General features: G+C 42.9%; 1 protein-coding gene across 1 annotated transcript in view; it reads right to left on the bottom strand.

Annotated features, from left to right (window-relative positions):
- Nucleotides 1–3: 3 nt before the first annotated feature.
- SLC27A4 (solute carrier family 27 member 4) overlaps nucleotides 4–24,058 on the bottom strand; it is an 83,773-nt gene continuing 59,718 nt past the window's right edge. Inside the window, exons 3-13 of the mRNA XM_073600442.1 lie at nucleotides 22,948–23,342; nucleotides 21,302–21,460; nucleotides 17,731–17,800; nucleotides 17,556–17,647; nucleotides 16,682–16,791; nucleotides 16,375–16,584; nucleotides 13,867–13,993; nucleotides 6,294–6,431; nucleotides 4,708–4,872; nucleotides 4,436–4,582; nucleotides 4–611 (exon numbers count right to left, since the gene is read on the bottom strand). Coding sequence (XP_073456543.1) covers nucleotides 454–611; nucleotides 4,436–4,582; nucleotides 4,708–4,872; nucleotides 6,294–6,431; nucleotides 13,867–13,993; nucleotides 16,375–16,584; nucleotides 16,682–16,791; nucleotides 17,556–17,647; nucleotides 17,731–17,800; nucleotides 21,302–21,460; nucleotides 22,948–23,342 — 1,771 coding nt within the window. The 3' untranslated portion in view covers nucleotides 4–453. The remainder of the gene's footprint in view (nucleotides 612–4,435; nucleotides 4,583–4,707; nucleotides 4,873–6,293; nucleotides 6,432–13,866; nucleotides 13,994–16,374; nucleotides 16,585–16,681; nucleotides 16,792–17,555; nucleotides 17,648–17,730; nucleotides 17,801–21,301; nucleotides 21,461–22,947; nucleotides 23,343–24,058) is intronic.

Raw genomic sequence — 24,058 nt, 5'->3', positions numbered from 1 at the left:
TTGTTTGAAGATGGAGTCAGCATGGCATGCCCAGTCCTGTGCTTAGGTCACATGTAAGCTCTAACTGAATGGCAACCATGCATGTGGTTTTCTATTTGTGATTGCTCATATGAACAAATGCAGAACCGGTCTCATCCAAGACAGACGATGGAGTGTTCAAGAGATGACATGATAAAACAAGTTTTGTGCGAATTACTAAAATTTCTTTCTCCTCTGATGGACTAAAAAATAAATTAGAAAAAACAAAAAACAAAAAAAAGCCAATGTCCCTTTTTAACAGAAGGGTGTACACCCAGTTTCCCTGAAATGCCACGTTAGATATCCCAGTTTGCATTTGAGCTGTAATACTTTGGTACATGAGTAGAAGCTCCGTTGATGAAGTCAGGTTAGTCAGCCATCTGAGGATGACCTTACAACTCATGTCCCATAACCAGAACCGCAGGGGAGATTCAACTACAGCTTCAACTTTCCAGACTGGATCCTCTGATACACCTCATGGTCCAATGGGATGTACTTTCCTTGCTGTGAATCCAAAACGTACAAGGCATCTTTTACCACGTGGGGGTCAAAGCCTTCTTTCCTCATGTCTGTCTTTTGGAATTTATAAGTCCCTGTTTGGATATATTAAAAAAAAAAAAAAAAAAGGAACAAAAAAAATGTTAGGTTGGTGTTGAAATTATCCATGTTCATCAAAGCAACAGAGAATAAGTGGAAGATTCTCCCCCCCACCCCCCCACGCCTTTGTGACCAGGGCATTTTTTTTGCTATTGAGCACTGTTCTACTTTAACTGGCAAATGTGCCAGTTGGTCATGCAACACTGTACCTGTATGAAATGCACACAAATAGAGCTAAGATATTTGATCACCACTGGGTTTATTTGTTATTACAGAAACGAAAAACACCCGATATGCACATTTTAGGCATGAAAATTACATGAAAAAAAAAACAAAACTGTACCAAAACTGGAGCAGTCAGAATCTGGAGCAGTTGTGCACAAAACCAATCAGCTTCTATCTTCAGCTTGTTCAATTAAGCTTTCAAAATGAAAAGTTTGAAGCGGATTGGTTGCCTTTTGCACATCTGCTCCAGATTCTGGCTGCTCCAGTTTTGATAAATTTCCCATCTAAATATTGTCGAAAGCAAAGACCCTGGAGAAAAAAAAAATTTTTGGTAGTTGAAATTTTTTCACGCAAAATTAGCGCAACTATTTATCAAACCCATATTTTCAGTAAAATAATAATTAAAAAAACCCCAACGCATTGAAATTTATTTTTTTCTCCTTACGCACACATTACCCAATGTTTTTTGTAAAATATAAAAGTTAAAGCGGGAGTCCCGCGAAAAAAAATTTTTTAGATGTCAGCAGCTGCAAATACTGCAGCTGCTGACTTTTAAAATAAGGCCACTCACCTGTCCCAGGGTCCAGCGATGTCGGCACCCGAGACCGAACCGTCCCTCGATCCTCGGGTGCTGCCACGGCCATTCTCAGTGAGGGAATCAGGAAGTGAAGCGTTGCGGCTTCACTTCCGATTTCCTACTGCGCACAGCGCGAGTTGCGCTTTCTCAATGGTCCCCGCTATCTCCTGGGACCTGTGTCTTTCCCAGGAGACAGCGGGGGAGTGCGGGAGGGGGCGTGACTCCCTGGGAGTCTATTCCCGGAAGTGGGTGCAGATACCTGTCTTAGACAGGTATCTGCACCCCCCTCCCCCCTGAAAGGTGCCAACTGTGACACCGGAGGGGGGGAGGAATCCGATGAGCGGAAGTTCCACTTTTGGGTGGAACTCCGCTTTAAGGCTGTCTGTCAAGCCTTGAAATTGTGCGAGCCCGGGAAATGGTGAAAGACTACAGTACCCAAAATTGTCCATAAGAGATGCTTTGAAAGCCTTTACAGGTCATCAATTTAGAGTTAACAATGAACTGCCTTGAATTACTGCTCAGTATGGCAGGTGCAGTAATACCGAATACGTATGGTGCAATCATGTTCACATGTAGGTGCATCTGAAGTGAACAGTTGTGTTAAAATGTGCATGTATGTGGAAGTAGGGGTTTAAGTAATGTTTTTATTGATTTTATTCAACTTTAATTTTTTTTACTTTTGTTTTTACTTAACTTCATTGCTCTCACAAAGGTCTGATAAGCCCCCTATGTAATAGAATAGCGCAAGTGACAAGTTCTCTTTGGAGAGAACTCACTTTGGCACTCTACTGAAGCTGATCAAGCACAGATCGTGCTTTTACAGCGCATTCTCTCACCACAGCGGTCAGGGGAGGACAGAATTGAAACCAGAATGAAAAGTTTGCTGTTACTTCTGGTTTATTTTACAGGGCAACCAGCAAAAGAGACATTCACTGGTCTCTCTCTGATCTCCCTGCTGACACCCACAATGGATATGCAGCCAAGAGGGATGGGATATTTTTTTTATAACAAACATGTTATACTTGCATGCTCTGTGTAATGGTTTTGCACAGAGCAGCCTTGATCCTCTTCTTTTTGGGTCCCCCCCCCGCCGGCTGTCCTGGATCCTCCCCCATGCAGAGTGCCCCCAATAGCAAGTCTCTTGGTATGGGGGGCACTCGAGCAGGCTCGCTCCTGCGTATGGACATTGTCCATATACACAGAGCACACCTCGGCCCTGCCCCCCTCTCCCTCCTCATTGGCTCACTAGCTGTGATTGGCAGCAGATTGAGTCAATAGCTCCTGCTAGTGTGCAAGCCAATGAAGAGGGAGAGACCCAGGACAGACACTATTCTCATGCACATAGCTGGAGCGAGATAGCGCTCAGTAAGTATAAAGGGTGGGCGGGGGGAGCTGCAACCAGAAGGTTGCGACAAGGCACCCCAGTATTATTTGCAGTCCTAACACTAAAAATTTTGAGTCTCCAAAGTCAAAGTACATCTATAATAGATGGATAGATTAAGGGCAGGTATGCATGGAGGGAGCCCACCCCTCCTTTAAAAGGGTACAGGGACGTACTGGACAACCAGCAATAGCACAATGGCAGTGAAGGTATCCAGCGCATCCCCTAAATCTATCATATGTGTGCTCCAAGTTTGGAGACACTCCAAGTTTATAGAGTTAAGACTACACTGGGGTGCCATGATGTGGCATCTGCAACTTAAGGATATATTTGCAAATGTGTGCAAACTAAACCCCTGGTTTTAACATGAACTATTAGACAGAACAATTCGGTAATTTTTGTTGATGGCTGTCAGCACAAGTCTGATCTTTGGAGGAGAGCAGGCAGAGTTCCCAGCACAGCCAGATAGACTGACCAAGCTGTGCTCTCATGCCTCGTGTGGTCGGTTTTTAATAGGGACTGGCAGGAACACCAGGGATTTCACACAAAGGATGCAATACAAAGAGAACAGGATACGTTTTCATACAAGTACATGGTACAGCGGGAACATATCAGGAATGTGAAATGTTGGGGTAACATTCTTCATTATCTGGCCTCTCACCCAGTCAGCGGCTTGTTGTAAAAGTAAAACCAAAGAAACTAGCATTTCTAGGAGGAAATGGTCCAAACTTCTAGACGCTAGCCTAATAATAATCCTGTTCCTCACAGTATTAAAGTGGTTGTAAACCCTTGTTTACAACTTGATGTTACAGGTAAGCCTATATTAAGGCTTACCTGTAGCTACCAAGGATATCTCCTAAACCTGCACGGTTTAGGAGATATCCCTGTATTTGCATGTGCCGACGTCATGCGGTACATGCGCACTTAAGACAATTGAAGCAATGGTGCTATATGCTCTTGCTTCAGTTGTACTGTGCCGTTGCTGCGCGGAGTGACGTCATCGCGGCTCTGGCTAACCACAGCGCTGGAGCCGCGATACCCGAAAGTCACTCTGGGACAACCTGTCGGCGGTAAGAGGGGGAGACGTGGACCGATGCAGGGGCTTCAATCTGAGGTAAGTAATACATAATTAGCTAGTATGCTATGCATACTAGCTAATTATGCCTTTGTCTTGCAGGATTTTTTGTCTCTTTTTGCTGAGGGTTTACTTCCTCTTTAAGCAGAGGAAAATTGCTGTCTTTAGGCTGCAGCTGTAGGCTGAAAAATGTTTATGAAAGAACCCCCAAGACTGCATGCAATAACCATAACTGGCTGTAAAAGTGATAAAAGTAGGCATTTAGATGTCAGTGACAGCCAAGTCTAAAAAACTAGGAACACACAACCTGCCATCAAATGAGGAATGTAGAATAATGATCCCTCATTATTCAAAGACTGCGGCTTTAGAAAAGACTTTAGGAAAGTGTCCCCTCTACGGACCTTCTAAATTTGTGATGTTTTCTTCAGAGTTGTAAACCTAAAGCTCTTCATATAATCCAAATCAATTACTTCTACTGTGAATGTATCATTACAACAAGAGACATTTAAACAGTTCTGTTTTCATTGATGAGGCAGGTTCCACCAAAGTCCTCAGTTCCTACCTGTTTTGTTCACCTCTGGCAAAAGTCTGAGAAAGACCGGATGTGCGTATCCAGGCAGTGACTTTTTAAGGTCTTGGATAAACTTTTGCAAGTCACATTTATGATCAGGGTCAGCAACAGCCGCCATCCCAGCTCTCCCTTCTGTTCCTAGAGTAGGAAAGGAGTCAGGAAGATTTTTCAGGGCAGGACAGGGCAAGGTACATATTTAGTTTTGTAAAAATATAGGTCAGGTATAGGTAGGTCATGCTTGAAGAAGGTAGGCTCAGTCTTACCTAGCACCTCTACTCCATAGACGACCACATCAGCTTGCCCAAGGAGTCTACTGAGTATTCCTTCCACCTCTGTGGTTGATACATTCTCTCCTTTCCACCTGAATGTGTCTCCAGTTCGATCCCGGAAATACATATAACCATAATCATCCATCACAAGTACATCACCTGTGTCAGAACAGATAAACCTGGGTTGAAAATTAGGTGTAATAGCTCAGAGGAATCTGGAGCTTCATTAAAGTATAAGTTCACCTTTTGACAAAAAATAAAAAATACACTTTTTTTTGTCAGAGTTATCTGCTTCCTCGTACGAATAAGCTGATACATTCTGACCGGAAGCGCTGTGGTAGTTCACTGAAAACTGCAAGTCGACAGCCGCAATGGCTGACGGACCTTGTAATTTGCCATGCCCAGAGGACTGAATTGTAGCAGTAGACATGGGGAGAAGTTCCCCAGTCTACTGTCACAGTGGGAATTGGGAGAAGCGGGGGGCCAGTACTTTTATTACATGTTACATCCTGAATACACCCCAACATGTTATGAAAGGTGAACTTATCCTTAAGAATTTCAAAGTCTCACTAAAAGCAAAACTTTTTTTTTTTTTTTTTTTTTAGTTATGGATAGAGTGGAGAGGGATTAAAACTCCAGTCAGGTTTTATTGAGGTCTGTGAACCTACTAGGGAGATTCACCCTCTTTATTTGTCCTGTTTACCATTCTCATTGAAAGTGAACTTTAAAGAAAATCCCAAATTTTGGGTTGACACCAGAACAAGAATAAAGTGAGAGACGTCCAATCAGGACAATAGTTCTAGAGACAACCCAGGATTCCACTTACTTTAGAGGGATTTCCTATCACTTTCTGTTTTGGCAATGGGACAGGCAGTGAAGATAAATCCCAATGGCACACAGATGGCAGAGAAGGAGTTCTAACCCTCCCTTACTCTATTCAAATGAAAGAAAAAAAAAGGGATTGGCTTTAGTGATATTATTCAGTGGCAAAAGACCTACATATCTATTTAAAATTAACAAAACGAAGTCATCACTCTCTACAGTAAACGCTGCAGTCCATGCATATTCTAAAATGTTTTAAACCTTTAGAAACGTTGCAGGGAGAAAAAAAAAAAAATACCGGGTGATTTGCAGGAAGTCCAGTGTGCAAACTTACTTTTAAGCTGGCAATACTGTCTTTGCTAACCTGAAATCCCAAACAGGGTCATCGGCCCTGCCTGAGCTTTCCTGTTTTGGACTAGAGAACGCCCTCTAGAAGGGAGAGGTGTTCTGAAGTCCAGCAAGCAAGAGCTCAGGCACAGCTTATAATACTGCGTGAGATATCAGTGGAGAGGAGGCACTGTGTTGTCTGCTAAAAGGAGAAGTAAAAAGCTTAATTAGTTATTGGCAGATCAACAGGCATTTTTCTGTGCTCCCAGCATTTTTAAAGAAACAAAATATGGTGAAATGTGCATGTATTGCAGGGTTATTCAGAATGCTTTTTCCGCCTCTAGATATACACTTTACATGAGCTCCTTGTGATGGCTTACTGAAACTGATAACAAAGGCAGAGGTTTTGTGTTTTCCATGATTAAACTTACCAGAAAGATATGCCATGTCGCCATGTTTGAAAACATTTTGGGCTATTTTCTTGTTGGTTGCAGACTCATTCACGTAACCATCAAATCTTCGAAGTGGGTCTGTCTGGATAATTCTTCCAACCAGCTGTCCAGGCTCTCCTATGAACAAGAAAGATGACTATGTAAGCAAAGTCTCACATCCAGAAAAACAAACCTATCATAGTTGTCACCACTTAACCAATTAAGGACTGAGCCTCTGAGATTTAGTGTTTACAAGTTAAAAACAGTTTTTTTTGCTGGAAAAAAAAAAATTCACTTTTTTGAATTAAAAAATAAGACAAGACTAAACTTAGCCCAATTTTTGTTTATATTGTGAAAGATAATGTTACGCTGAGTAAATTGATACCCAACATGTCACGCTTCAAAGTTGCGCCCGCTCATGGAATGGCGACAAACTTTTACCCTTAAAAATCTTCATAGGAGACATTTAAAAAAAATTCTACAGGTTGCATGTTTTGAGTTAGAGGAGGTCTAGGGCTACAATTATTGCTCTAACGATCGCGCCGATACCTCACATGTGTGGTTTGAACACAGTTTTTATATGCGGGCGCTGCTCGCGTATGCGTTCGCTTCAGAACGCGAGCTCGGCGGGATGCGTTTACATTTTTTTTTTTTTTTTTTATTTATTTTACCTTTTATTTTTGATTTTTACACTGTTCTTAAAAAAAGAAATGGAGTCGCTTATTCCTATTACAAGGAATGTAAACATCCCTTGTAATAGAAAAAAAGCATGACAGGACTTCCTTAAATCTGAGATCTGGGGTCAAAAATACCTTAGATCTCATACTTACACTAAAATGCAATTAAAAAAAAAAAAAAAAAAAAAAAAAAAAAAAAAGGTAAAGCCATTTAACCGCTTGCCAACCGGTTCACACCGATAAACGTCGGCAGAAGGGCACGTACAGGCATATTAACGTACCTATACGTTGCCCTTTAAGAAGCGGTTTGCAGGCGCATGTGCACCGCCGCAAGCTCCGCGAGTGTGATCGCGGGTCCCACGGACACGGTGTCTGCGGGGATACCTGCGATCGTCTCACAGAGGAAGAACGGGGAAATGCTGATGTAAACAAACATTTCTCTGTTCTGCCTAGTGACACTGATCACAGCTCCCTGTAATCGGGAGCAGTGATCAGTGTCGGGTCACACATAGCCGTCCCCCCCGTTAGAATCACTCCCTAGGACACACTTAACCCCTTCACTGCCAGTCACATTTACACAGTAATAAATGCATTTTTAATTGCACTGATCGCTGTATAAATGTGAATGGTCCAAAAAAAGCGCCAAAAGTGTCCGATCTGTCCACTATAATGTCGCAGTCACGATAAAAAAAAAAAAAAAAAAAAAAAAAAAGATTAATATAAAATTATTAATAAAAATGTCATAAAATGATCCCCTATTTTGTAGACGCTGTAACTTTTGCGCAAACCAAACGCTTATTGCAAATTTTTTTACCAAAAATATGTAGAAGAATACGTATCAGCCTAAACTGAAACAAAAAATATTATATATACACAGTACCTCACAAAAGTGAGTACACCCCTCACATTTTTGTAAATATTTTATTATACCCTTCATGTGACAACACTGAAGAAATGACACTTTGCTACAATGTAAAGTAGTGAGTGTACAGCTTGTATAAACAGTGTAAATTTGCTGTCCCCTTAAAATAACCCAACACACAGCCATTAATGTCTAAGCCGCTGGCAACAAAAGTGAGTACACCCCAAGTGAAAATGTCCAAATTGGACCCAAAGTGTCAATATTTTGTGTGGCCGCCATTATTTTTCAGCACTGCCTTAACCCTCTTGGGCATGGAGTTCACCAGAGGCTCACAGGTTGCCACTGGAGTCCTCTTCCACTCCTCCATGATGACATCACGGAGCTGGTGGTTGTTAGATCCTTGCGCTCCTTCACCTTCCGTTTGAGGATGTCCCACAGATGCTCAATAGGGTTTAGGTCTGGAGGCATGCTTGGCCAGTCCATCACCTTTACCCTCAGCTTGTTTAGCAAGACAGTGGTGGTCTTGGAGGTGTTTTTGGGGTTGTTATGCTGGAATACTGCCCTGCAGGCCCAGTCTCTGAAGGGAGGGGATCATGCTCTGCTTCAGTATGTCACAGTACATGTTGGCATTCATGGTTCCCTCAATGAACTGTAGCTCCCCAGTGTCGGCAGCACTCATGCAGCCCCAGACCATGACACTCCCACCACCATGCTTGACTGTAGGCAAGACACACTTGTCTTTGTACTCCTCACCTGGTTGCCACCACACACGCTTGACATCATCTGAACCAAATAAAGTTTCTTGGTCTCATCAGACCACAGGACATGGTTCCAGTAATCCGGTTTAATCCGGTTCCAGTAAAATGGTTTGCGGCTCCTTGTGCATCATCTTTAGAAGAGGCTTCCTTCTGGGACGACAGCCATGCAGACCAATTTGATGCAGTTTGTGGCAAATGGTCTGAGCACTGACGGGCTGACCTCCCACCCTTTTAACCTCTGCAGCAATGCTGGCAGCACTCATAGTCTATTTCCTAAAGACAACCTCTGGATATGAACTCGAGGCACATGCACTCAACTTCTCTGGTCGACCATGGCGAGGCCTGTTCTGAGTGGAACCTGTCCTGCTAAACCGCTGTATGGTCTTGGTCACCGTGCTGCAGCTCAGTTTCAGGGTCTTGGCAATCTTCTTCTAGCCTAGGCTGGCTTTATGTAGAGCAATATTTTTTTTTTTTCGGATCCTCAGAGTTCTTTACCATGAGGTGCCATGTTGAACTTCCAGTGACCAGTATGAAAGAGTGAGAGCGATAACACCAAATTTAACACACCTGCTTCCCACTGACACCTGAGACCTTGTAACACGAACGAGTCACATGACACCGGGTAGGGAAAATGGGTAATTGGGCCCAATTTGGACATTTTCACTTAGGGGTGTACTCACTTTTGTTGCCAGCGGTTAAGACCTTAAGACATTAATGGCTGGGTGTACACCGTTATACAAGCTGTACACTCACTACTTTACATTGTAGCAAAGTGTCATTTCTTCAGTGTTGTCACATGAAAAGATATAATAAAATATTTACAAAAATGTGAATGGTGTACTCACTTTTGTGAGATACTGTATATAAAAAAATATATAAAAAAAATGTTTTTTTATATATTTTTTGGGGATATTTATTATAGCAAAAAGTTTTAAAAAAATGCGTTTTTTTCAAAATTGTCGCTATTTTTTTGTTTATAGCGCAAAAAATAAAAACCGCAGAAGTGATCAAATACCACAAAAAGAAAGCTCTATTTTGTGGGGAAAAAAGGACCTCAATTTTGTTTGGGAGCCACGTTGCACGACCGCGCAATTGTCAGTTAAAGCGACGCAGTGCCGAATCGCAAAAAGTGCTCTGGTCTTTGGCCAGCCAAATGGCCCGGGGCTTAAGTGGTTAAAAAAAAAAAAAAAAAAAAAAAGCGTCCCTTTAAGAGCACTGGACGGAAGTGACATTTTGATGTCACTTCTGCCCTGCAATGATATGGAGATGGGTGGGGGCCATCTTCCCTCACTCGTCTCCATGTCAGTCTAGGGAGAGGATCCAATCGCCTCCGCCGCTACTGACGACTCCGGCAAGCGGCGGAGGGCACCGGAGAGCGGCGGGCCCTCTCCTGCCGCCAATAAAAGCGATCTTGCGACAAATCAGCCACAGAGACCACTTTTATTCTGAAGCGGACCACCGCTGAAGAAGAGGATACCGGGGTTATGGTAGCTAGCTACTACCATAAACGGTATTCCTCTTCAAAGTAGCGACGTAAAACGACGGTGGACGTTCCCCCTAAGTGGTTAAAGTGGATGTAGACCCGATTCATGAAATTTGAGCTGGGCACATATATCTGCAGTGTTTTGTTATCTCTCTTCAAAAAACTATGTCCCCTAGCCGTCTCCTGCTCCATTCCTCTGTTATCAACCTGATAACTCATGACAAGGTCTCCATCACATATGATAAAAGCAACCTGAGTTTTGTGCTAGGGAGGACGCTATAAAATAGATTAGCAGAGCCCTGAACGATTCAACAGAGCTTAAAGTCTCTACCTATGAGGAGAGGGGGTGGGGTGCCCAGGCTTCACGGCAGTGCTAACCAGGAAGAGAAAATCTCCTAACACGATTTGCACTTTTCTAAACTGTATAGAACGATGAAGACAGCAGATTCACATGCAAAACTTATGTAGGGAGATGTGTTTCATCCCTGTGTATCATCTGAGGCTGTTCACTTCACTGGGTATGTGAGGCTTAGATCCACTTTAAAAAGGTACAGTATCTATAAACATGATGAGGCCAGTGTTTGAAAGGCAATTTTAAAACTCCAAATATGAAATGCTAAACTTTGGAGTCAACGACTATTCTCTGTATGTGTTTCTGCTTTAGCACTTACTGCCTGTGGTTTCTCACGTAGCCACTCTTTCCAGTTTACACTCTATTAACTGGGTCCAAACATACACAAATCTGCCCACGTTCCCAACCTACATGCCCCTGGCATCTTTACTATCTTACACACTGCTGAACCCGCACCACACCGATGTCCCAATTCCAAATACTGATGTCACATTTTCCCACTATGTCACCAAACACCGTTCTTTATTCCCTACACAGACATCACATACTCAAAACACTGCTCTCTGATCTCCCTACACTAGTGTCACATCCCCAAACACTGCTCTATGATCCTCTACACCAGTGATGGTGAACCTTGGCACTCCAGATATTTTAGAACTACATTTCCCATGATGCTACACTACACTGCAGAGTGCATGAGCATCAAGGGAAACGTAGTTCCAAAACATCTGGGGTGCCAAGGTTCACCATCACTGCCCTACACTGTCACATCCCCAAACACTATTCTTTAATCCCCTACACTGATGTCACAACCTCAAAACACAGCTCTCTGATCCCCTGATGTCACAACCTCAAACACAGCTCTCTAACCCCCTACACCAGTGGTCTCCGAACTCCGGCCCAGAGGCCACATGTGGCCCACTTGAGTGTTTTATCCGGCCCGCAGGTCAGAGACTGCCTGCTTCAATCCCCCTGTGCGCTTTAGGCAGCAGGACAGAGCAGAAGGCAGGTGGGGCGGTGTACGTGTGCCGCTGTCAGAGCGGATCCAATGGGGCAAAGGAAGGCGGAGCAGTGGGTGGATTCCCGTGCGTGCCGGGAGAAGGCAGGGCCTGTCGGGCAGCACGGATTTGGGCTGGCTGTGCGGCTGGAGTCAGGCTGGGGGAGTGGCGGCAGAGGAGGAGGTTGGAGTGTAGGAGGCTTCCGCTCTGTGCAGCTGCCACCACCTGATTTGTATGGAGGTATTGTGCCTGCTCCAGTGACAGCTAACCCACCCTGGTGTGCTGCAGATTCCTTCACTGACATCAGGTGGAGGAGCCGCAGGACTGGGGGGAACTGTCTGCAGGACTGGAAAACCCAGAGGTGTATGTGATAGTGGAGGGGTGTGTTAGGGGAAAGGTATGAGAGGGTGTGCGATCAGAGGGGAGAGATATGGGGGGTGTGATCAGACTGGGGGTATCTGGGGTGGTGATCAGGCTGGGGGGGTGTAATCATGGTGGGGGACACATGTGTGGAAAGGCTCTGACGGGGACAAAGACGTGCAGAAAGACAGACAGGGACACAGACGTGTGGAAAGGCTCTGATGAGATTATTTACAGTTTTATTAATTTATAAAAAATAACTATTTTTTTTCAGGCCGCAAATATTTATAAAATCTACAATGTGGCCCTCGGGCTAAAAGGTTTGGAGACCCCTGCCCTACACTGATGTCACAATCTCAAACACTGTTTTCCGATCCCCTACACTAATGTCATAACCTCAAACACAGCTCTGTTCCCCTACACTGATGTGACAACCTCAAACGCTGCTCTTTGATACATCAGTGATGGCGACCCTGGGCATCCCAGATGTTTTGAAACTACATTTTGCATAATGCTCAACTACACTGCAGAGTGCATGAGCATCATGGAAAGTGTAGTTCCAAAACAAACATCTGGGGTGCCAAGATTCGCCATCACTACCCTACACCGATGTCACAACCTCAAACACTACTCCCTGATCCCCTACACTGGTGTATCCGCAAACACTGCTCTTTGATTCCCTACACTGATGTCACTGGGTGGTTTAACTCCAATGTAAAAATGCATATACAAAGAAAAGAAAAGGCTTTAAAAACAATACAAGGCTGAGGAGTCACATGACACCGGGGAGGGAAAATGGCTAATTGGACCCAATTTGGACATTTTCACTTAGGGATGTACTGACTTTTGTTGCCAACGGTTTAGACTCTAATGGCTGTGTGTTGAGTTATATTGAGGGGACAGCAAATTTGCACTATTATACAAGCTGTAAACTCACTACTTTACATTGTAGCCAAGTAATTTCTTCAGTGTTGTCACATGAAAATATATAATAAAATATTTACAAAAATGTGAGGGGTGTACTCACTTTTGTGAGATAGTGTATACAATGTAATATTAACATAAAAGCACACACATGGGTTGGACTTGTGTCTTTTTTTCAACCTCACCAACTAACTAAATCATGGGAAATGTAGTTCCAAAACATGTGGGGTGCCAAGGTTCACCATCACTGCCCTACACGGATGTCACAACTTCAAACACTGCTCTCTGATCCCCTACAATGAAGTTTCATCCTCAAACATTACTCTCTGATCCCAAGCGTTGATGTCACATTCCCAAACACTGCTCTCCCACACTGGTGTCACCTTACCATACACTGATTTGTGATTCCCCTACACTGATGACACCTCCCTAAACACTACAGTTAAATCCCCAAACCCTACCAAGCCATCTCCCCGCACTGATGTCACACTCTGATCCCCTCACACTGTTGTCCTCTATACACACTGAACCTGAACCCATCATGATTACTTCCAGATAGAAGGCTGTGGTGTACCAGAGCACTGAGTTGGCTCACATACAGAAGGGGACTCCACATCCCCAATGTGTATCTAAAGAACCCGGAGGAGGCATTAGGATCCTAAGAGACCTCTGATGTCTTCATAAAAGACACCTGTCACCATAATATATATATATATATATAAATATATATATATATATATATATATATATATATATATATATATATATATATATAAATATATAAATATATAAAAATGTATTCTATCCTATCCTTCCACACCTACCACCGTAGTAGTTAGATGTGATGGCATAAACTGCTCTTGCGGTGATACAGTCAATATTATGATGGAACAGCAACAGGATGTCAGTAATAATGTTATATCGCAAGCACAGGTCAAAAATACCACACAATAATAAACGGTTGTAATTAAAATTTAAGTAACAAAAAACATGTAGCTGGCTATGTAGTGTGGTGGTGGGTGTGTTAACAGGTGAACAGAATTACAGACATTTTGGCACATAAACGTGCTTGGACTGCATTTTTAGCCTGAAGGTCCGATTTAATGCTGATTTCTTAAAAAAAAAAAAAAAAACACACCACCTTTCACGCTGGACTCACCTGGCTGGCAAGGAATACAGAGACCTTGAGGGGTGCGAATAAGCTCCATTGTCTCTTCGTTTACCTTCATCAACCGAATCGGATAAACAAAAGGAAGGATACGGCTGTTAAATCCACAGGATCCCATCTAAACAGAGGATGTACCGTCACATATCAGTTTTGTGTTAAAATGAATGTACCCTTTTTCATTCCATAAAAAAAGGAGCTTAGATATGTATAATTTTGATATATAGATGAGAAAAAAAAATGTTGAGGAACAGAGAGAAGAACTTTATTTATGTTATTACAAGTATTAGCAATGCCATCTTTACAGGGGTTTTTACCTTCCTTTGGATTAATCGTGGAGAGAGGGTTCTGTATGTGAAGGTTTTCTATTTTTTCTATTGGTCGAACTAGATGGACCGGAGGTCTTTTTTTCAAACTATGTAACTATCTGAGCAACTGGCTTGAAAAGGTGAGTCATGTAAAACGTACAGTATTCCTTAGCCTTGATTAATGAATACATAATGATTGCCACTTCCATAATTTTAAAGGAGATCCAATGAACGCTAAAGATAAGTCACATGGCTAAAAAAAAAAAATTGTCCTAGGTGTTAAACAAGCAGCATAACTCAGCGAGTTACCTATACCCATTTAGGACTATTTAAATGCTACGTAAAAGCCCAATCACGACTGCCACTTCAATACTGGGCACTTTCACCCCTTCCTGCTCAGGACAATTTTCAGCTTTCAGTGCTGTCGCACTTTGAATGACAATTGCACAGTCATACAACACTGTACCCAAACTAAATTTTTATCATTATTATTGGGGCACTGATTGGCACATCTGATGGGGCTGTGCTGATAATCAATGTGCTGATCATCAGCACAAACCCCCCCCCCTCTGACGGGGAGAGCCGCCGATCGGCTCTTCCTGTCAGCGTGAACCGAGGAATGCCATTTACCGGCACTTCCTGGTTCTCGCGATGATCAGTTGTGATTGGTCACAACTAATCACATGTAAGAAGCCTCTGTCAGAGGCTTCTTATCACGATCGGAGATGCGGCGTGTCAGACGCCAGATGTGTCATATGACGCCCAGTCAGGATAACAGAACCACTTCCTGGCCATCATTCTGTTATAGGCCGGGCGGGAAGTGGTTAAAAAAGTAATACAATTTCCTGCAATCATTACTTTTTCCTTGTGGCTACTGTGAGTGGAACAAGATAAGGCAAAAGCAAAAGTCACAGTGGGGTTAATTTACTAAAGGCCAATCCACTGTGCACTACAAGTGCAGTCGCTGTAGATCTGAGGGGAAGATCTGAAATGAGGTGAAGCTCTAACAATTTATATCATCCAATCATGTATAAGCAAAAAGACTGTTTATTTTCCTTGCATGTCCCCCTTAGATCTACAGCGACTGCACTTCTAAGTGCAGTGCACAGTGGATTTGCCTTTAGTAAATAAACCCCATGGTGTTTATTCACTGTGAATCTGCGCAAGTAATTTCTGTGCAGATCCCCCACGGTAACTACAAGCAGAAGAGGTCTGAAGCTCAAACTACTGAAAGATTTAAAAAAAAAAGTGGGGAAGGTTGTAACTTATGTGGAGAAAAAGTAAAATGGGCAAAAATAGGATTGTGTTTTACTCACTGTAAAACCCTTTACTCTGCATTCAAGTGAGGACACAGCTCTGCTTTAGATAATTGCCTACTTGGTATATTGCCACCTACAGGTACAAAGTAGGGCACAAAGTAGAACAAAAAAAAAAAAACAAGAGATAGCCGGGGGGTGCATCTAGCAGTAGATGCTTTAAAGCCCTTACATGGGTCTTCTACAACTATAAATAGGGAATCCAACCTAGAAAACCTGGACATGGCATTCAAATACACCCTGAACACCCCAACTATATCCAAAAACTGGTTTGTCACAAAGCGAAGGAAACACAATGTCCTCATTCAAGTAGAAAACTGATACCATCTTAATCAGAAAAGAGTCTCAGATGTGGGGTGACCTTATCCTTATGAAGAACCAACAATGTAAGCTGCCAGTTCTTACTACGACTCACACTTTCTGAGAGAGTGTAGTGTAGTAGTGGGATCTCCTGAATACCCCCCAAAGTTACTTTTGCAACACCAGAAATAGGTCCCATAGAACCCCAAGTGAGAAAGGTTGCTCGAGGCTAATAACCAAGCTTACTCCACAGTGGGGGCGTTTTAACTACCAGCAGTTGATGCTTGTTTTGTTTATAGATATATATCTACATCTATATACAAAAACGAGCATCAGCTGCTGGCAGTCAAAACTCCCCCCACTTTGGAAGAAGCTTGATATATATAAAAAAAAAATATATATATATATATATATACACACACACATATATATTTACAGCAGGTGATGGTCTAAAAGCAGAGCTGTGCCCTCCAATTAAGAAAGAAAGATATGTGCTACATGTAGACAATTATTATCCTCTGGTGCATTAAAATCCCTTTGCCTTAACAAAGACATCTCAACACCGATAACACACTCACATTGTTGTCAAAGTTGCCCAGGCTGCAGTTACACTCTGTGGCTCCATAAAATTCTGCAATCTGGGGGACTTTGAACCGTGTCATAAACTCTTCCCAGATGGCGGGGCGGAGCCCATTGCCCAATGCCATGCGCACACAGTGCTGTGCCTCTGCGTCTCGTACTGGCTGGTTCAGGAGGTACCGACAAATCTCGCCAATATACTGGACAATCTAAACAGATAATAGGACATGTCAGTATGTGACAAAAAATGACAGCAATGAAAAACATCTATTAGCTTCTGCAAGAGAGTATAAAAAGGTTCCCTACTGTGCAGTTGTATTTAGCACAATCATCCCAAAACCGTGATGCTGAGAATTTCTTCTTGATGACAACTGTCAGTCCAAGGACAATGCACTGACCCATTCCAACAATGTTCCCTGAGGAATAAGAATTGATTTTTAGTTACAGCAACAATATCAAAAATGCCATCCAACAAATTGACATTAGAAGTTCAGCATTATAGGATTTACTTCCTGTGAGCCCAGGTTAACATTGACCCGCTCCCTGGGGTGGGGGGGACATCATCAAGCAGCTTGGGCTCACAGCACCCATGGACTGAGTGGTACGCACATGCCACTACGCGAGCACGACTAAGTCCAATAGTGCAAGTCGCATCATCGAATCAGCCAGAAGATTGCAAGACTAAAAGGCCTTAATAAAAGTTAGACTGAATTCAGCTTTAAAGTGGACCTATACTGGATCTCTTGTCACAGGGAATATCTACACTTGTTAACTATGGCAAAGCAGTATATGAAAGACAATTTATTATCAAGTTAACAGACATACTGAACCTGGTAAATTTATTGGCACAAGGTTTCAATGACTCCTGGTCATAAAAGGGTTAACAAAAGCAAAAAGGACAATGCTGTGTTACCCATAGCAAGAGATTTTTTTTTTGGCCCTACATACGCCTAAAATTACAGCTGGAAAAGAAATGGTTGCTATGAGCAACAGACCAATCCTTCTCTTTTGTATTATACATTGGTCTACAAGTTGGGAGCAAAGAAATGTCAAAAAGAATTCCTAAGCAGAGACAAGACTGATGTCCAAATGAACGGGTGTTCTGCTCTGTATCCTCACTTACAGACATCTTTACGAGTAGGCACTAACAGCCTATTTAGCAGTTACATGGGAAAGTTACCTGCAGAGTGGTACAGAGGTAGGCAGTCATAAATTATGTCATCAGATCGCATGCCGAACCCATAATGCACCAAGGCAGCCATGCGGAAATATCTGCAAACAGAGGGCACCACGTCAGTGCTTGGAATTTTTGGCCTTTATGTCTGAGTGCTGCGATAAACAGAAAATGTCCTCACCTGCTGTGCACCACTATCGCAGCTTTCGGAAGTCCGGTTGTCCCAGAAGTGTAGATATAAAATAATTTATCTAGAAAGGACACAAAATGATTTAAATTACAATTATCTGTGATCATTAATTGTAAAAAAACCCCCCCAAAAAACACACGATAGTGGCACAAGTTCACATAAAACACAGAAGGATGACCAATATTTTTGATCAAACTTTGCTTTCTGTCAGAAGCTTTCTGTGCTGGGCTGTTAGGAATAACATTGGTTACGGGTGACCTTCACTGTTACGCACTACAAGGGCGGCATCAATAAATATAAATAATGCATTGAGATTTTCAGAACCAGCATAGAAATGGTACCTTTATTCTGTTCCTGTGTCACATAATTCACAAAGCCTGCCTTCAGTGTCACAAAATATTTATTGAATTTTTAAACAAATAAAACAAACACGTACATGTGTTATGAAGTACAAATAGCTTAGCAGAGGTACAGAGCCTGCCTTCTGAACTACAAAGGTACTGAGAGGAGGAGCTTTTCAGAACGAGGAGTCCATACAGGAATCACTGCTTGCAGGTAGCAAGGTACCATGGGATATGTAGTCCTTAGAAATGGAAAGTAAACAGCACAGGAGGAGCTGCAAAGCATACAGGGAACTTAGGAAGTTGTGTAAAGAGATGGCCAGCAGATAGGCAGAACTCACAGCATGAAAGGATAGTTTGCTTGTATTGGATTGTCAAATATAACGTTTGCTTGCATTGCTATTACAATGCTGATGTTATAAAATTTAAGTGAAATTAAAAAACATTTTTTTTTTGTTTTCAAATAACAAAATGTGTTATACTTACCTGCTCTGTGCAGTGGTTTTGCCCTTAGCAGCCCCAATCCTCCTCTTCTCAGGTCCCTGCTGGTGCTCCTGGCACCTCCCTCCTGTCCAGAAGCAGCTTGCTATGGGGGCATCCAAGTAGGCTCACTCCCGAGCCGCTGCTCTGTGTCCATTCACACACAGAGTGTGGCTCGGCCCTACCCTCTCCTCATTGGCTCACTTGGCTGTAATTGACAGTAGCAGGAGCCAATGGCTCCTGCTGCTGTGTCAGCCAAGGAGGAGGAAGAGACCTGGGAGAGCCCATGCTCTCGTGCACATGGCTGGATCTAGATGGGGCTCAGGTTACTATTAGGGGGGACTGCAGCACACAGAAGGGAAAACTACCGTATTTATCGGCGTATAAAATGCACTTTTCTCCCCTTACAATCAGGGGAAAATCGTGGGTGCGTGTTATACGTCGATCCCCGCTGTCTGTAGGAGTGAGCGCCGCTGATATACACATAGCTGAGTGTACTGTGTACTCGGCTAGGCTCGGCTCCACTCGCAGTCACGCCCAGTCCCGCCATTGGACCTGTGTTATGTCCATCATAGGAGCCGGGCCAGGGGGCGGGACTGGGAGGGACTGCGAGAGGAGCAGAGAGAAGCCAAGTACACAGGACATCTGGCTCTGTGTATCTCGGCAGCACTAATTTTGAACAATAAGGCTGCAATGACACTGGGCAAGGCTGCAGATGGACACTGATAAGGCTGTATTGATGGGCATTTAAATGTAAGTTTTTCCCTTAAACTTCCCTCCTAAACTTGGGGTGCATGTTATACGCCGATAAATATGGTACTTTGAAGTGTATGCTGTGATTGTTAATTTCCTAATAGTAAAAGATTACTCCCTGGTATAGAACTCAGATATGCCTGTTACTGAACAATGAAGTAGCAGCAGCACTCTGCCGCTGATCACTGAAAAAAAGAATATTAATTGAAAAAAAAAAAAAATCTGCAGGCACACCGTTGCAATGCACTTTTACACTATGCAGTCCATGCCTGGCTCAGGACTCCTATTAGGGAAGCTTGCTAGGGGTAACCAATAAAGTGGGCTAGTGCCCAAACAGCAGTCATCATATGGTGCCCTCAACTTCCCCTACCCCATAAGCTGTAATAAATAAACATGCCTCCCCGCCCCTTAGCTGGGGTCCCCATTGACTATTGGGAACCAGAGTACTTCTTGATTTCATGATCACCAAGTCATCACTTCCATGGGACTCAATTCACCAAGTGAACAGACCAGGATAATGGCCTGCTATTTAAACAAAATGACAGATAATTTCATCCAATGAGATTTGAAGATTGCAGTCACATGCTGAAAACAGAGGCCCTAACACTGCCCATATACACTAGAATTTTGTTTTAAAAAAAATATGTTTTTGGAACATTGATTCAATTTTCTAATGGCTAGTGGGGTCAAATTGAAGATCATTTTTAACTACAGTTGTGAGAAAATTTGAAGAACAATATGGAATTTTTTTCTGGAGCAAAACAAAAATTTTATGAATGTGGTTTACATTCAGGTAAATTCATAAATATTGTAATGAAACCTGTCTAGTACAAAAAAAAAAAAAAAAAAATACACCTGGAACGCCATTCAAATAGCAGGTCTGGACAAAGGGCTTTCTAATAAAAATAGTGGACTAAATGTTGGCAAGAAAGAATATTCTGATGAATGATTTTTCAGAGTTTTTGTACGAATGTTTGAAAGAAAATCCTACTGTGTATAGCCAGCCTTAGACACTAAAAGTGGGATGAGAAAAGGCAGGAGACAGCCAGAATGAAGAAAGAAAGAAGAGACGTGCAGAGCTAAGCAAGGGGAGAAGATGGGAATCAGTCAAGACAAGGAAGAAGAAAAGGAGGAAAGAGGTGCAGACCTAAGCAGGAAAAGAGGACGAAACCTGTAGTTTAGATGGTGTTGTATTCCAGAACAGTCCGGATTACCCAAGCTGGCTGGGGGCAGAGTGGGGAGAGCATAAGACCACCATGAGTTCCACATTTTTAGAAACTTAGTGTTAGAGTCATGAAATAAACTGGCCATTTTCTCATGAAGCATGAGGGTAGTCAAGATGCTCTTCACCTCTGCAAACCCAACCGAAGGCTTCCTCCAAGCCCTGGCAATAGCACGCTACGCAGCAATGAAAAGGTAGGTGGGCCAGCTAGACTCTGGACCAGAAGCCCACCAGACGGGGGCAAGACTAAATATATTATACATACATACATACATATATATATATTTAAGCATTTTTGCATATTTGTGAGCCTTGTCCCATTCATGCCATAACATACTGCACTGCAATGCACGAGTTCTTGTGCATTAAAAGAGAAGAATGGGCAAAGCTTTTTTGGGCCACAGGAGTACACTTACTTTTGTTCTTCTGTTACCCGGAGACAGCTAATAGTGGGCTATTGCCCGCTACCAGCTGCTGGAGCAGAGATGTACCAGGCTAAGGAAGAATCCTAACAATATTGTCAGGATCCATCCTGCTGCCCGATTGACAGCTGGCTCTTCCTTTCATTAAAAATAAATGATTTGGGGGTCTTTTACAAACTCTGAAAGCTGCAAGTGAAAAATTAAAGAAAAAAAAGTAAAAAAAACTGCAAAGATGGTCCAGCTACTAGAGGTGAAGCTCAGGGCTTGGCAAGCAAAAAGGTTAAAAGGAAAGAAATATATAAAAAACGTGTGTGTATTCCCCTGTATTCTTGGTTGATCCGTACCTGTAAATCCCCTGCCAGGATCTTTGGGAGGAAGGCGGGAAGCACTCTGCAGTAATGGAGACAGGAATTCTGTTCCGGGGGGAATCGTTGATGGGTCACAGTCACCCACGCAGTAGAGACGTGTGGGTTTACCCATCAAGGAGTACACATCCGTCATGGCTGGGAACGTAAAAAGAAAATGGAAAAAGAAAAAGAAAAGCAAAAAAATTAGCAGTTGAACCTTTTCCGATGGACTAGCAATTTATACATAACATGATCACACAAATGGAGAACAGCGCATTCTTCCACATTCCATCATCTCCTCCAAAAATAGATGAATCCATTTTAGGTGGCAGAGATACATACACCGCCACTGTCGACAGGACAATTCCCGCCAGCCTCTACTAGACTTAGGGTAGGCTTACTATATTAACAACATTGGCTAGGGTCAGTGTGAAGTCAAGCACTTGATTCTGCAGAATCCAAAGGCTATCTTTAATCAGACAATAGAGCAATAATGACTTGCATATCTCTGAGCCCTGAGTGCAATTAAGATGTTTCTTCAGGACTAGTTTACACTGGAATGTGCATTTTTTTGTGGGATTCCCATGCAGTCCAGTTTTGCAGCCCATTTGAACTGGCTGCAAAACACACTGGACGGCAGAAACAGCTCAAGCACATGATTGGATGATGGAAGTTTGTGGAGCTTCCCCCTGGAGCAACTGCATTTGCAAAGTGCCCAGTCTAATTTGCCTTTAGGAAATCAAACCCACTGGCACCAGCTTGGGGGGGGGGGTTCAACTGCAGTGCAGAAAACACACACAGAACGTGCCTTTCCCGCACGTGTCTTGATGTGAACCAGTCCCAAATGAAACCTGCACTGATGGAGGCTTTATCTAAGAATGCTAGCTGCCTGCCTCTGCAAAACAAGCACCCAAGCATTGTTGTATGTTACCTGTCCACCACACTCCATCAGTTGGTACTCTGGGAACTCCATTTTTGCTTGTAGTATTGAAGAATTATGAACCAGTGTTCAACAAAGATTACCTAGGAGATGGGAAACCAGTGCTCTGGCTCAAATGCCTTTGTAATGTAGCAATAATACTGGAAAAGAGGTCTAGAGATCTCTAGCTAGATCATCATCTCTCCTCAAATCAGACTGGTTCCCTAATACAACCAAGGAGTTTCTCATGTTTACCTAGCTGCTATGATGTGAACCTGTATCATTGTCCAGTTGATCTTGACGTTATTGTTAGTTTCTTATACGTAACCCAACAGCTTGGCATTTTACAAGTAAATTGTTTTGTATTGCTTCTTCTACATTGAAAATAAAAGTGGTTGAAACAGAAATGTAGCAACAATCCTCTGATACAATGAAGCCAGCTACTAGGTAACATCCATTGCGACAATTCTTTATTGGCTACATAGCGGTATACGGTAATAACATGCTAACGCATTTCGACCAAAGCCTAATTCATAGCACTTAGCCAAAACACGCTAGCATGTTATTACTGCATCCTGCTATGTAGGCAATAAAGAATTGTCGCAATGGATGTTACAGAGTAGCCAGCCTAATTGTATCAGAGAATCATCAACCACTCCCACTGCAGGCCCCTTTACATTCCCATTACAGCCCAGTTACTGGTATCCAGTTATTTTGCCCTCACCTTGGGACATTTCCCGACCGAACACAACAGCCTTGGAGTTGGACACACTGAAGCAATGCTCTAAGGCATCAAGTCGCAGGTTGAAGTTAATCAGAGCTGCTTCCACTCCGATTTTTGCCATACCGAGCCATAGGCCCACATACTCATTGCAGTTCTCCATGAACAAAGCGACAACGTCCCCACTGCGGAAGCCTTCTGCGTACAAAAAGTTGGCAACTGCATTGGAGAATTCATCTAGTTCTTTAAAAGTCCATGAAGCACCCGTCCCTTCAAAGATCAACGCTGTTTTGTCTGGATGGCGGTTGACGCATTGCTTGAATATGACGGGGATTGTATTCTTCTCTCTAAGGTGACGCTTAACTTGCAGCTTCACACGGAACAGCGTCATAGCACCTCTGGGAAAATTAAAAACAAAGGTATGAGCTTCAATTAAAATTCAGGAAACTATTAATTGGGCTCTATAGATGCTGGAACATAATGGCGGACCTGTTTACCTTACCACACCTTAAGAACATCAGTTTACCTTTAAACAATACTCACACTGATATCAAAACATCCAATACAGTCCAAACAAGTTCTAGCTTTATCTGCTATACCTTGTGCAATATCTGCCAGCCCTTTCTGGCACATGTAATAGGACACAAGTTCTGCTGCAATATTTATCCAAGCTCCTTGGTTTCTCGTTTATTTCTAGGGCAGACAGGTATGTATGTTAATCAGTTTTAATTGTTAAATCTGAACTCCAGACAATCGCCTATATAGGCGGATGAAATATATATGGGAGCTATTTTACCTGCCATACGATTTTTAGTTCTGTCTACCCTGTCACGGGATTTATAGGAGACCCACCACACACACAAACTAGTTTAGGGGATGATATTACTTCTTACAGTCAATGAACCCAGTAGTGTCATCTTTTCCATCCCTGGTCTACTGATTGGACAACAAAGAAGCAGAATCAAGCTATGAAGTCCCCCCCCCTGCTCAATCTGTTGTTCTCCTGCTGGGCTTGCTACTTGTCAGCATATCTGCAAGCAGCACATCTGAGTGGCTCATTGTGCTGCTGCTCCCTCTCCCAGGTCTGACCTCTGCTGTACAGTGGACTGCAGGA

This window comes from Aquarana catesbeiana, linkage group LG09 (assembly GCF_042186555.1).
Source record: "Aquarana catesbeiana isolate 2022-GZ linkage group LG09, ASM4218655v1, whole genome shotgun sequence".
Lineage (NCBI taxonomy): Eukaryota > Metazoa > Chordata > Amphibia > Anura > Ranidae > Aquarana > Aquarana catesbeiana.
Note: the sequence above shows the minus strand (reverse complement) of the source record. Positions and strands in the feature narration are given on the sequence as shown.